The 15,595-nt window shown below is 33.3% G+C and overlaps 1 protein-coding gene across 1 annotated transcript in view; it reads left to right on the top strand.

Moving 5' to 3' along the window:
• The window catches only part of PKN2 (protein kinase N2), a 144,212-nt gene that overhangs the window by 110,307 nt on the left and 18,310 nt on the right, over window positions 1-15,595 (top strand). Inside the window, exons 9-17 of the mRNA XM_025872132.2 lie at window positions 1,515-1,658; window positions 1,980-2,055; window positions 2,654-2,828; window positions 3,065-3,191; window positions 3,684-3,814; window positions 3,899-3,974; window positions 4,053-4,144; window positions 10,347-10,523; window positions 14,560-14,622. Coding sequence (XP_025727917.1) covers window positions 1,515-1,658; window positions 1,980-2,055; window positions 2,654-2,828; window positions 3,065-3,191; window positions 3,684-3,814; window positions 3,899-3,974; window positions 4,053-4,144; window positions 10,347-10,523; window positions 14,560-14,622 — 1,061 coding nt within the window. The remainder of the gene's footprint in view (window positions 1-1,514; window positions 1,659-1,979; window positions 2,056-2,653; window positions 2,829-3,064; window positions 3,192-3,683; window positions 3,815-3,898; window positions 3,975-4,052; window positions 4,145-10,346; window positions 10,524-14,559; window positions 14,623-15,595) is intronic.

Below are 15,595 nucleotides of genomic sequence, written 5' to 3'. Positions count from 1 at the left end.
AATCTTAACCATGTGTTAAGTAAAGTATAAGAACTTTTAGCAAATACTAATTCCATCCCCAGCATCTGTACCCTTTCATCTGTCTGCCTGTTCCATCACAGGTCTTCCTCCCTGACACTGTGGAATAAGACGGGAGAAAGTGCACCTCTCCTCTAGTCTGAAATAGTGTAGTGTAAATTACCAATCCCTGGTTCAGTTAATTCATCTAGTTTATTTCCCAAAATAACTTCCCAGAATACTTAAACCTTAAATGCCATTTGCTGATCTTAAAAGAATTATGCTCTACTCATATTTCCTCTTTCATGACAGATATTGTCTCATAGTAATTGTGTTTCAGACAGAAGGAGGAGGTGGCCCTGGGTTCACATACTGCCATTTATATCTTTTTCTGATTAGTTACGAGACCTTCTGGTGCATTGTGTTTTTACTCATTTTTTTTTAATGTTCTGTTTTTTTATAAGTGTTCTTTCTCTTTGTTTTCATCGACTCATTATTTAAGGTGAAAAGATTTGTTATTATGTATACTAGAAGCTTATGTAATAGGCATAAGTTCATAAATCGAAAGTTCTTATATGAAAGAAACAACTTATTACTTAGTTGAGCCTAAGGGGGGAAAATGTTTAGCTCTTTTTGTGGATGGTCTGGAAAATCCTGAAAAACAAAGTAATGGAGAGGTCTGGTGCTTTCTAATTAAAATGTATGTAGATTATAACCTATATGTAGGTTAGTTTATGGCTTGACCCCGTTTTTATAAACTGTGTTCTAATTGATTGTTAAAACCTTAAATATGTTTTTCCACATAAGCATTATTTTTAATGATTACAGAGTATTCTCTCATGTGGATATGGTATAATATACTATTTTCTGGACATTCAGGCTGTTGCTAATATGCTGCCTTCTGTGGGGGAGAAGGGTTATAATAAATGAACATCTTTTTGTATAAAATTTACTCTGAATTTCCCCTTCCTACCTGCACAGGCCCCTGCTATCACTAGTCCTATTACCGGTGGTATTCTTTTGAAGATTAAATGACCCTATACTTTTAAAGTGCTACAGTGTGTAGCACACTGTAAGTGCAGAATAAATGCTATCTGCAGACCTTTCCCTGACTCAACATTGGGTTAAGGAAATAAGACAGTTTGAAATGGGTTCTTTGAGAAGAGCACTGAGGTCTTTCAGTAATAGCACAGTAAGTGATACCAAGACTGAAGCTGTGACATGGGGAAGAGTTTCTGTGGTCATTGTTCTGTATTGGTTGTTCCCAATTGTGTATTTGTAAAAAAGGAATATCTTAGCTGGAGACTGGTGGCAAATAAATTTCTTCCTTGGAGTTAAAATATGTAAGTTTGTTAAAATAATATGTAATAGAGAAACATTACAAAGCACTCTTTAAAATAGTGTGACTTTTGTGTGTGTTATCTTTGTTTATTGTATTTGTATTTTATATTTTTTGTGATCTTTTATTCAAGTGTGTGTCCAATGATGTCTTCTGTTTTTTTTTTTAATTATCCTAGTCACGTGAACTGGAAATTTCAGTTTATTGGCGTGATTGGCGATCTCTGTGTGCTGTAAAATTTCTGAGGTTAGAAGATTTTTTAGACAACCAACGGCATGGCATGTGTCTCTATTTGGAACCACAGGGTACTTTATTTGCAGAGGTAATAAATGTATTTTATTAAATGTGCATTACTATAATTGAAATTATGTATGTGGGCAGCATGATGTAGAAGTGGAAAGAGTATTAGGCTGAACTACAGGCAACTTGAATTCTTCGCTCAACTCCACTACTGCATAGGTGTATTACCTTAAGACGAGTCATTTATCCTGTCTAGGTCTGTTTTCTCACCTAGAAAATAAGGAGTTGGGCTTAAATTATATCTAAGATTCTCTTAAGTTTTCAAAACATAGAAGTTTAGTGAATTTCATGAACCATAAATCCAAAGCTGTACTCATGTCAACTTGAATTTTCTTCATTGCAGGTTACCTTTTTTAATCCAGTTATTGAAAGAAGACCTAAACTTCAAAGACAAAAGAAAATTTTTTCAAAACAACAAGGTAGTTACTAAGGAATCAAACATAATGTCTTTTGGTGTATCGTTATACATAGAAGATCTGCATTTAAAAGTGATGCCCATCTTTGTTTTTTGTTTTTCTTTTATTCATTCATTTCTAACTTTTTTAACTAAGGAACATTTCAAACATATCCATAAGTAGAGAGACTAGTACTATGTACCATCACTCAGCCTCAACAACAGTAAACTCGTGGCCAGTTTTGTTTCATCTATATCCCATCTACATACTACCTCAGATTATATGAAGCAAACATAGATACCATATTGATTCTTCCATAAATATTATAGTTAGTATCTCTAAAAGTTCATTCTTTTTTTTAAGAGAATTCTTTTTTAAACCTTAGCCACATGTCATTGCTAGACTTAAAAAAACAAACAGTGCCTACCTACTTATTTTTAAAACTATTTTCACTATTTTGCACCAGCCTTTAATAACAGATGGTTAAGAACTATTTTTTAAGTGACAGATTTTATTTGTTCTTCATAAATTATAAACCAATGAATATGAATTTTTAAATTATGGCTTTTGGTAATCTATAAAAAATTCCTTATTCTGTTTTCTTTATTCACAATATCCACAGGCAAAACATTTCTGAGAGCTCCTCAGATGAATATTAATATTGCCACTTGGGGAAGGCTAGTGAGAAGAGCTATTCCTACAGTAAATCATTCTGGCACCTTCAGCCCTCAAGCTCCTGTGCCGGCTACAGTGCCTGTGGTTGATGTACGCATCCCTGAACTAGCACCTCCCGTTAGGTATGTGGCTACGATTTTTAAGCATCGCTTTTAGGAAATAGTTATTTTTAACATTCATACATACTGCTTACAGTGGGTCTAGTAAAAGTCTGGTTTTTTCCAAATAGTATTTTGAAATTAGTGTTCTGCTTACTTTAAAATAATAAAAAAGTAAAATTGTTTGCTTTAATTTTAAAGCTATTTAAAATATATACTTTTGATTACTGTTTTTGGTGAATTACTTTATCTTCTATAAGTGATTCTACAGTAACCAAATTGGACTTTGATCTTGAACATGAACCTCCTCCGGCCCCACCACGTGATTCTTCCCTTGGAGAAATAGATGAATCTGCTAAATTAAGAGATTCGGATACACCAGGACAGGCAAGGCATTTTAAATCTTGTATAATTTCCTTTTCACCAAATGAATTACTGATAAAAGCATCATACATCATAATGAATGAGATGTACATATCAATTAATTTAAATTGCTTATGTGAACTGTGTTATGTTTCTTGTGAGTAAACATAAAACCTCTGGAAACTCGTGGGCCAGTACAGATGGAATAGGCTGCTGAAGGTAAAAGGAGCATAGGAGCATGGTTGATATTAGATGATATATTGCTTCAAACACTCTTCATCTTAACTTGGTTAACATGATTTCTGGATATGCATTGAAGATGATAATGTGTTCATTTTTCAAATTTTTAAAATAAGTGTAATAATAGAATTAATAACTGTAAGAATGTCCATTTTCTGAATTTTACTTTTCTTGCTAATATTTATATGGACTCTTGACATTTTTAAACTTTAACTTTAACAAATAAGTTGTTTTCTCAATGTTTCTATGATTTAATGAGTATTTAATATTTTATAGGATTCAGAAACTGTCTTTGATATTGAGAATGACAGAAATAGCATACTTCCGAAATCTCCATCTGAATATGAGCCTGATACTCCTCAACCAGGCCTAGGATACAGTGGTATTCGAGAACTTGAGAATAGAAGGTAAAGAATATATATACACAGCTTTGCTACTACATGTTTGGACCCATACTTTTGCCTTATTTTTAATTGACATACTGTTTTCAGATCTCAACCGATGTTTCAGTTTAATCTACAAGACTTCAGATGTTGTGCTGTCTTGGGTAGAGGACATTTTGGAAAGGTAATCTTTTAAGTTTTCTTGGAATGACTACAAAAGTAATGACTCAAATAGAAAATACTTATTTTAATCTCATTTCAGGTTCTTTTGGCTGAATATAAACACACAAATGAGATGTTTGCTATAAAAGCCTTAAAGAAAGGAGACATTGTGGCCCGAGATGAAGTAGACAGGTTAGTTTTTTTTTAATGAAATTGTTTATTTTTCTGAAGTTTTAACTTAAGATCATGAAAATTGATATATATATTGCAACAGGAAAACTTTCCATTTCCATAATATGTGAAAAAACTAATGTATCTATACTTGATATAAGGTAGGCATTAATTATTGTTTTTCTTTCTAGCCAGCTTCTCCTTATGACACTGGTTAGTGGGTACCAAGGAAAGATGATGAAATGTTTAAATTAAGTCTGTTAAGTTTTTTATACTTGGAGATGGTAAAGTGTTTATATGGAACAGGAACTGTTACTCATCTGTAGTTGGATGAGACTATTTCCCATTTCATATTACAGAAGTAATAGAATGTCAGTTACAGGTAATCTGCGCTTAACTGAGTGGTTAATATATTCTGCTTTTTAATATGCACCTGTATCTATTTTTTCTTTCATTTTTCTGAAAATGGTATTTTATAACCAGAACATCTTTTTTTTCTTTTTTAAATTAAAGATTTTTATTTATTTATTTGACACACAGAGACAGAGAGAACACAAGCAGGGGGAGCGGGAGGCAGAGGGAGAGGAAGAAGCAGGCTCCCTCAATCCCAGGACCTCGGGATCATGACCTGAGCCAAAGGCAGACACTTGACCAACTGAGCCACCCAGGCATCCTTAACCAGACCATCTTTCCTGTCTGGGTTTAATAAATGTAAATTGATATGGATACATCTTTATATACAATTTTTAAAATGCACGGACTCGGGGGACAATATTATAATTAGGTTAGAGAATATGCTTTAAAAAGACTGTCTTAATAGGGTGATTAAATACAAAATTATTGTATAACAAGTGGCATATTTATTACAGAAAGAGACTTTCATTTGATATTTATAAGCAGTATTTGTCTTAAACCAATTGGAAGCATCAGTTGATATTAATAGAAGACAGGCCTATATTGAAAAGAGCCAGGACTATGAGTGAAAAGACTGGCTTCTCTGTTCCTGGTTGTTCCTTCTTAATTAATGATTTGACCCCAGGGTAATTCACTGAACATCTTTGAACCTCAGTTAACTCACATATTTTTAAAACATATTTTTTGATAATGCTTTCTTTAATGAATTGTATTAAGTGCTATACACACACACACACACACACCCCAAATTGCTACTTTTCATGATTTTTCCCCATGATATGGAAAGTTCTTTCTTTCTTTTTATGATTTATTTATTTATTTGAGAGATTAAGAGTGCGTGCACTCAGGCTGGGGAGGGGCAAAGGGAGAGAAACTCAAGCAGACTCCACTCTGAGCCTTGAGCCCCACAAGAAGCCCATCTTGGGGTTCAGTCTCACAACCCTGAGATCATGACTTGGGCTAAAATCAAGAGTCAGTCACTCAACCAACTGTGCCACCCAGCCACCCTGGGAAGTTCTTAGAATTAGGATAGATCTTGAAAATGAAGTTTTCCTTTATGTAAAAAAAAAAAAAAACTTCTTTTGGATTTGCCTATTTAGTTTTTACCTGTTTTCCATATCCCTCAATTACATCAAAATAAACTCTTTCTTGATATATAAAACTACTCAGGATTTTGCTGAATATTAATATAATATTCTGTGCACCATAGGATATGTTTAGAACTGTATTTTTATTTTACTGAAGTAGTTGGTTAAAGCAAACTTTTAATCATACTGTCAGTCTGTTTATAACTGCAGTAATAACTAGGGCCAAATATTTTTATTTTATGGAAGAATATTTGCTTTATTCCAGATCTGTGAATGGTAAATTCATTGTTTTCCAAAAATAATAGTAAACTGGTACTACTTCTCTTAATCTTGGTGGTTTATATGGCTTCCTGCTACCTTGTTACTACTACTTTGAGCCAAGTCTTTATAGAAGAACACTTTCTAATTAAATCTAGACAGAATAACAATACTACTATTAAGGAAGAATGTCCAGATTAGAGGATGGAGCTTTAGCCAGAACCTAAGGCTATTACCCCTACTGAAAATTAACCCAGTCTTGGTGAAAGTTGATGAGTGATCCTTACTAACTTCAGTTATAAATCCACATATTCAATAACGAAGTAAAATAATCTTCAGTAGAACTGGTACAAAAACAGAAATAGAAAATCTGGAGAAGTAAAACTCAGTGTTAGAAGGAATTTGAGGAAGGCAGCAAAAAGGAGCAATTAGAGGAAAGCAAGAAAAGAATAGAAAATTAGATGAACATATTTTGAAAAGTAATACATATTTATAACTTGAAATTCTGAATAGTAAACAAACTAATAAGCAGATTGCTTTATATCCCTAGTTCATCCTTTTAATAGATCCATAGAATTCAATGTTATTGCATATTACTGGGGTTTTTTTTGTTTTTTTTGTTTTTTGAATAGATGTTTCCAAAATACTTAGTGACAGTTTTCCTTTCTAAGTTTTCTTTCTCTAGTCTGGATTTTATTATTTTACTTAGAAAACTGCCTTTTTCTTTTTTTAACAGATCATAGAAAATTCCAAATCAGTGTCTTTTTAAAATGAAAATTATGAACTCCAAATGTGATTCATTTACAAAGATTGCATTCTCCACCTACCATTAGTAGAAAATTCTCTGTCCTATCTATGCCCAGTCCTGAGTAAGAATGTTAAATTTATGTCCCTGTAGTCCCTCCTCATTCAGCTTCCTTTTCTTACCAGTTTATATTTCAAGACAACAGAATATTACTGGAATTATATTGGTTGGAAGTATACTTTTGCAGTCATAGAACAAAAGCACAGCTAATCAGATATTGTAAGTATACACTGGGGCACCTGGATGGCTCAGTCAGTTAAGTGTCTGAATTTGGCTCAGGTCATGATCTCAGGGTCATGTAATTGAGTCCAGAATCTGGCTCCACACTCAGCAGGGAGTCTACTTTTCCCTCTCCCCCTACCTCTCCTCCCAGTCATGTTTTTTCTCGCTCTCTCTCTCTCTCAAATAAATAAATAAATGCTTATTTTATGTATAAATAAGTATACATTTATTTATATTTAAAAACCTGTACATACATATAAAATACGTATGAATATGATTCAACCCTAAGACCTTAGTCTTATTACAGTGTTGTTTTCCACTGACCAAAGTAGCTATTTATACAAGTTTTTAAGTTTCTAGACTGTCTATTGATGTACTGAACTCTGAAGGAAGTGCACAAAAAATGTTAGGGTGGAATTAGTCGCTTAGGGAAATAAGATATAAGTACATTAGTTATGTAAATAAAAGCCTAGATATGTTTGAGTTTAAAATAAATAGTACAGACAGTAGCAGCTCAAAGAAAGGGGAACATCATGGTATGCGGATGGATTTAGGTAAGGCCTTGTAAGAGAGTGGATTTGTGCTATTCTTTGGCACATGGAAGATGCTTGGGAATATGGAGAGAAGTTAAATGACAATTAGAGGGAAATGTTATGGACAGAATGAATAAAATTTGAAGTTTTTGAATAAGGTTGGATTGTTCCATGAACTTTTAAGGGGAATATACAATTTAGGTAAGGTTGGGAAAAGTTAGACTCTTACAGAGTAGCTTTTTGGTGTGCTGTGAAATGCTTGAAATTATTATGACAATTTTGGTCTATAAAGAACCTGCCACCTTTACCTAAGAGTCTGAGACATCTATCCATTCCTCATCAGTATTACTAGTCCTCATCAAAGCCTTCCTGGGAATGGCATTAAAGCCATTTAGGAGGCATTCTGATCAGTGATTCTCAATCTTTTACATCATTTACATGTTCAACACAGGTCTAACCTAATACCCATCCATGAAATTAGTGATTCACCCATAATAAATTAGTAATTCACCCATAAATATAAACTATATAGACAATGAAGAGACAGTGTTTGTTATCTACTTGAGCCTAAACATCTTGTCATTTGTTTTTGTCTAAATATTTTATCTACAGTACTCAAAATTTAGATTTATTTCATAAATCCATTGTTTTAGAAGCCATCTTAATCAGTCTTACCCAATTGGACATTATTTTCCCATATACTTAAGAGGTGATGAAAATCAAAGCTATTAACTTTTTTAAAGTCTTCTTTTGAATTTATTTCAAATAATCACTTACTTTGTAATAACACTTAGAAACCTTGCCAAATATATGTAGACATAACCCTAGTTTTAAAACAATTACACTGGGACTTTCTATTTCTGAGTACGTATAAAATCATAAACAGATTGTGTGAAATCAGAGAGAGGGTAAGAGTTTGTCTAGAGTATGACCTTGTTAAGTGGAGTTTAAACACTATTCCATAATAGCTGCATTTACTGTCAGTATTTAAAACTGAACAGATGTTTTAGTTAATCCAGAAGACAACTATATTAACATAGCATTAAAAAGTCCATGTTCCTTCTACACAACAGGTATTTTTTTTATTTATTTAAATGCAGTTAATTAACATATAATGTATACTTGGTTTCAGAGGTAGAGGTCAGTGATTGATCAGTCTTAAATAAAACCCAGTATTATATAAGTGCCCTCCTTAATGTCTATCACCCAGTTACCCCATCCCCTGACCTCCCTCGCCTCCAGCAACCCTCAGTTTGTTTCCTATGATTGAGACTCTCTTAAAGTTTGTTTCCCTCCCTCTCTGGTTTTGTCTTGCTCTTAAATGTTTTTCTACTTAAATTTTTTTTTGAGTCATAGCAATGTAGTCTGGATACCCAAATAAATACTTTATCTTTAAAATTACCTTTTTAAAAAATAACTCCTTAAAAGACCCAAAAGAAAGAAGAATGGATCTACCTCCCTCTAACATTAGCATTTTTTGGCATTTTGAAATTAACAACAACAACAAAAATCTAAGCAATCTTTTAATTTTAAAAATAAAGGCATTGTTAATGCTTTTAAACAAATATTAATGTCAGTAAAGTGCCTATTTTATATTAGAGACATAATCTAATTGTTAATAAAATGTATATTAATATCTTTATTTTGATCAGTTGCTTACAATATGTTAATTCCAACTTGTAGTTGAATAATGTTTGATGGGCGCCTGAGTAGCTCAGTTGGTTAAACATCCAACTCTTGGTTTCTGGTCAGGTCATGGTCTGAGGGTCATGAGATCCAGCCCCGAGTTGGTCTCCACACTCAGCTCAAAGTCTGTTTGGGATTCTCTCGCTCTCCCTCTCCCTCTGCTCCCCCTGCTCACTCGCTCACTCACCTACTCTCTCTCTCTCAAATAAATAAATAAAATCTTTTAAAAAAAGATAATATGTGACCTGGTTTTCTTCTGCTTTGAGTTTTAAAGTCAAGTTGATTACTAAATATTTTCAAGGAAAGAAAGAATGGTATTTTTTGCTATTTAGGTAAAATTAATGTTCCAGAGTCTGTAAGGTTGACCACTGTTCTTTGTAGCAGCTTGTAAGAGTCACGAGCTGCTACAAAGGCGAAACCTGTGATCACTATAGATTTTTACAAATTAGATCATTCTCAAGGAACTTTCTTAAAGCATGTTAATAGAATTCTCTGTGTAGTCTATTTTCCAGTCAGCCTTCGAAATTAAAGTTTTATGCAGCATATCATTACCTTTCAACTTCATATTTTATATGAAAAAATATTTGAATACTATAGCTTATGAATTATAAATACTGTCCTTGAAATTACCTTCATCACAAATTTTATATTTTTTAAATTATTCTTGGGGTGCTTGGGTGGCTCAGTTGAGCGTCCCACTCTTGATTTCGGCTCAGGTCATGATCTCAGGGTCCTGGGATTGAACCCCATGGGCTCCCTGCTCAGAGGGGAGTCTGCTCCTCTCCCTCTCCCTCTGCTCCTCCCCGACCACGCAGGCACGCTCTCTTTCTCTCCCTCTCTATAAAATAAATCTTAAAATTTTTTTAAAAATTATTCTTTAGGTTGTTAAATTCTCACTAATTCCTGATAAATGTTCACAGTTTACCCCTAAGTAAGATTTCTTTAACTATGACCACTAGCCCTGTAGGTGCTACTCTGATACTATAAATGTGAACTTTGATCTTTATGTCATGCTAATATTTTAGTTTTCATTGATATATTTCAATTACAGTTATATATATCAAATAGACCAAATTTTTTAAAGTAAAACTAAGACATATTTTATGGTTTTAAAGTTATAATAGGTAAGAACTTTGCTTATTTTAGAGTTCAGTAATTTTTTAGAGAATGTTACTTCCAACTGGAACTTTTTTTATTTTTAAATGTTTCTCTTACAGCCTGATGTGTGAAAAAAGAATTTTTGAAACTGTGAATAGTGTAAGACATCCCTTTTTGGTGAACCTTTTTGCATGTTTCCAAACCAAAGAGCATGTTTGCTTTGTAATGGAGTATGCTGCCGGTGGGGACCTAATGATGCACATTCATACTGATGTCTTTTCTGAACCAAGAGCTGTGTGAGTATGCTTTAGACATTTCTCTGAGTTTTCTTCATGACAGATTTCTTGCTAGGAAGGAAGAAAGCTCTCTGAACTTTTTTTTTCTTTCCATGAATGGAAAATTTCTGCAAAGAATATGAAAACTCACCTTACTTACCTTTTTGCCATATATAAATGTATTTTACTCTGTTGTACATGTTGAAAAATTTATAGATTACCCTAAATCATACTTGATAATTTAGATACACAGTTTAGGTTCATTTTAGTAAAATTGCTTTTTTTTCTATTTTCTTCCTAGGGAATGCCATCTAGAATCATGGCTTTATTTTATTTTTTTAAAACCATGGCTTTAAATACTAACTATGCTCAAAGTATATTGTTAAATGAAAAAAGAAAGTATAAAGGAGTCTCTATCGTGTATTTATATAAAATATTTATATTTGCATTTTAAAGGGTAATAAGTTAAAAGAATATAAATTAAATATTTGTTTGCATGTGCTTACAATATCTCTGAAAGGACATAAAAGAAACTTGTATGCATATTGCCTCCAATGAAAGGTGTAAAAAGCAAACTTTTCACTCTCTTTTTGTAGTTTTTGCTTTTTCAAATGCATAAAAGTAATAGGAAATACATGAGATTAAAAATACATGTATATATATTTTCTCCCTACTGTTACCCCAGTTTTATAGCTTTTCAAGTAGTGAAGCTAGGATTTGAACCTCGGAAAGTGCTCTGAGTAGCCACACTCTGTATGCCAATGTTTACCAACTTTATATCTCCAGCCCTGACTTCTTGCCTAAACTTCCAACTCTAATAACATTGAGCACCAACTTGACTTCCCTTTGTATGACTAATAAGTATTTCTCTTTGCAAACTGAATTCCTGATTTTTCCCATTTCCCCCCAACCTTACCGACCACTCCCAGGCCTGCTACTCTTCTAATCTTCCCCTTCTTAATAAATGGCAGCACGAGTAGTTCAAGGCAAAACATAGGGAATCATTTTTTTAAGGCTTTATTTTAATTGCAATTAGTAATTGCAATTATAACATACAGTGTTATATTAGCTTCAGGTGTACAATATAGTGATTCAGTAATTCCATGCATCACCTCATCACCTGGTGCTCATCAAAGGTGCTCTCCTTAATCCCCATCACCTATTTAACCCATCCTTCCAACCACCTGCCCTCTGGTAACCATCAGTGTGTTCTCTATAGTTAAGAGTCTGTTTCTTGATTTGAGGGAATCGTTTTTTTTGTTTTTTGTTTTTTGGGTTTTTTTGAGGGAGTCATTCTTGATCCTTTTTTTTCCCCTCACATGCAACATCCAAATTATCAGGTCTGATCAACCTACTTTCAAAACATCCCAAATCATAAAAATCATAAACCAGTAGTAAACCTTTACTGTCTGTATTCTGACAACTGAAATTTGTGCAGCATTTTCACTTTCCCTCCTTTATTTGGTTCTGATCATGACAATTAGAAGTATATAGAGTAAATAGAAGTCCTCTCATACCTTCAAGTTTCAGATGAAGAAATAGAGGGGTTAGTTCTGGTGGTTAGTGATGCTTTCAAAACGGAGAAAAAAGCCAGAAAGTAGAAGGCTTTCCCTGAATATTTAAGGGTTAAAAGCAGAGCATCTAGACTATGCCTAGCCTGTGCTAACTGCACATAGGAATTTGGTTTTGTTTTGCTATGCTCTGGCCTTTTTTAAAGAAATTTAAAATCCAATTCTGCCTTAAGGAACTTTTATTTTTGCTGAGAATACAAGGCATATACAAATGAAACTGTTAAGCCCAATGAAATACAAGAATAAAATGCTACATTGTAGTACTTCAAATCTGAAGTACCTCCCTTTGATAAGACCCCATTAGATTAGATAGATCTCACCTCAAATGGTATTTCTTTGAAATCCTTTCCTGAGTACCCTATTTAAAATACCACTACATTACTAATGCCCAAATCAGATCAGTCTTTTTCTATTTTATTATTTCCATAGCACTTTATTTCTACCTGAAACCATCTATTTATTTTTTATGTTTTTATTACCTGCTCCCATCACTAAAAGGGAGGATGGTGTCTATTCTGTGTATTAGTGGAAATACCTAGAAGTGTAGCTGGCACATACTAGGTGATCAGTGAATTGTTACTGACCAAGACGGTGGCATCAAAAATAATTTGTCTCCTAGCTTTGCACCATTAGACAAATTAGTTACTCTCTTTGAGAGCTTCATTTTCTGTTTCTGTAAAAGATTTAAAGGCTTGATTTGAAGTTTAATATTAAATTTTTAATGTTAAAAGCAAAAATATCCCACATAGTACCTGATACATAGTATAGTAAGCTTCAATGAAATATATATTTTAAACAATATCCCCATTATTTGTTGAGTATCATTAGGGCAATTTGTTTACAAAAAATGAAAAAAGAAATCAAGATATTTTTATAGTTGATATGTTTTGTCACTAAAATAAGTTTCCTAAAAACTTAATATATAAAAATAACTACCTTAAGCAATTTTAGAATCACGTCTGTTTAATGGACTTCAGCTAAATTCTTTAAACTTTCAACAAATAATTATACAAGATCTAATGTGTAACCAAATATTTCTAAATATTTGCATTTTTAAATTCTCCCAAATTATGGTCCCATTTTTTGTAAAAATAAGTAAACATAAAACATAGCTAAATTATCTACCTGTGCATGAAGTGTATTCTAAAAATTTGAACAACATTCACCAAACTAACAAGAGTAATTATCTCTATAGATGGTAGTGTCATTGGGGTGAGATGGATAGATGGATGAATGAAATACTGTGCTTTGGGACCCAGGGATATTATGTGTACGTTACAGAGAAAGTAGATAATGTATTACTTGCACAATTAAGAACTGACCCTCCTAAGTTTTTCCTTGTAAGCTATTCCACACTGAAGACAGATCTGCTTTTTTAAATTAGTTCATTTATTACCTACCTTCTCGTTTAGTAAGCCTGCCATGTGTCAGGCATTGTGCTAAACATTTAGGATAAACACTGCAAAAGACCAACATGGTCCTATTCCTCAAGAGTTAATATTTCTAGCTGGGCTCAAGTTTTCCTAAGATCCAAACCCATTTATGCAATTTCTTTACCTGCCCCAAGGCAATTCAGATTCAACATGTCTAAAGCTAACCTCATTTTCCCCACAAAACTTTGGCTACTTCTCTCTTTACCTATCATTCTACACTAAGAAGGAAAGCTCGAGAGTTATCTTAAGTTTTTCCCTCTCCTTCATCCTCTGCTGCTAGGGAGACACTAAATCTTGTGCTAATTTTAAAGTTTCTCTTGAATCCATCTCCTCCTCTGTGTTGCCCCTACATGGGAGGTTCTCATGGTCTTCCATCTGTACTACCATACCATAACAACCTTACCTATTTGGTTTCCCTCTAGATATCTACCTACTTCTACTCCAGCCTTCATACTACTCTTCCGAAAAATCTTTCTCACATAAATATGATCATTCTGCTCTGATTTAAAAGGTCTGATTCTCTATTGCTAAAAAAAGAAATTTCAGTATCCATAATATGATATTCAGGGTCCTTCACAACTTGACCCCGGGCTGTGTTTTCAGTCTTGTCTCCCACTTCTTCCCCATTCTTACTTTAGCCACAAAAACTTGTTACTGGTTGTCAAATTTACACCTTTTTCACCTCTATTGCTTTCCCTCTAAGGGAATGAATGCCCTGTATTTCCCCCATGAGAGTTCTATACCTTTCACACGGTCCTTCTGCCCTTAAGGTAAATTGTAATTTCTCCAGATCAGATGTGTACTCTAAGGACTTTAGTGACACCACCTGCAGGCAAAGTTAATGGCTTCCATTGTAGAAATTGTATTTTTCTTACTCTTTAATTTTACCCCTGATATTTAGCACATGTCTTACTGTGTCTGGCACATAGTAAGGACTAAATAAATATTTGTGAAATTAGTTAACTACAGAATTCTACTTTGAAGCATAAAAGTATAAACTGGGATTCAAGAGCAGTGGAATTTATTAAACTTCTGATTTATTTCTTCAAACAGATTCTATGCTGCATGTGTAGTTCTTGGGTTGCAGTACTTACATGAACACAAAATTGTTTATAGGTGAGTAAAGTTTTAATACTTTCTAATGGCTTTTGGTGTGAATTTGAATTAAAAATAAGAAAGATATTTTGTGTCTAACCAGCTTTTTAATTTTCTCGTTCAAATGATAAGTGACCTCTAAAAATATTAAGCTCCAGTTCTTTAAAAGAAATAGTTAACACAGTAATTATATGATGAAACTCTTTGTTCTTCTTCTGCCCGTTACCTAATTAAAATAGTCAAATTACGAGTTGGCCTATGATAACAGAATTCACCAACAGTATTCATTCTGGTGCATATTTTATGTTCAGCTGATCCACTGCAGAAAACTTTGATAGACCAATACTACTCAGAATTTGTTCATGATAAAATCAGTAGCTTGTGCCAGAGTATAAAACATCACCCTGCTTCCTTAAGTGTTGCTCTCAACTAAACACTACCTGGTAACATAGCTGATGAATGTACTAGTATAAGCTCCTTATCAAGTTTCAGACCGGTAACAAAATAGTTAATAGCCCAGCAGCCAAGCAGTGGACTATACTTTGAATAGCATTGCTCTAGACTAGACAAATTCAGGAAGGCCGGTGAGAACTAGAAGACTAAAAGCATCAGTTTATTCAAACTTCTAACAGTATTTCCAAGGTAAGTGTTTTCTCATGGTCTGATTTTACTCAAAGGATAAAATATTTTTAACTTAATTTTTAATCAGTTAGCATGGATAGATAGCTTTCTCCTTATTTTACATTATTCTCTTAGCAGGTTAAACCTACACTCTTAGTACTTTATTTATACTGTGAGCTTGACAGTTTTTTCTTATTGAGTGGTGTGTAGGCAAACTTTAAACTTAGTCCAAGTCAGATTTATCACAAATAACAAATTAATAGAACCAGAGTTAAAAATACTTGAACTCCTTCCATGCTTTAAAATACATATTTGAGTAGATAAAACATTCCTTTTTAAAATATATTCTTTTCTATAGAACAGGGCAAAAATT

This window comes from Callorhinus ursinus, unplaced genomic scaffold (assembly GCF_003265705.2).
Source record: "Callorhinus ursinus isolate GAN/ISIS: 27379988/994484 unplaced genomic scaffold, GSC_fseal_2.0 scaffold9, whole genome shotgun sequence".
NCBI classification, from domain to species: domain Eukaryota; kingdom Metazoa; phylum Chordata; class Mammalia; order Carnivora; family Otariidae; genus Callorhinus; species Callorhinus ursinus.
This window is presented reverse-complemented; position numbering and strand designations above follow the sequence as displayed.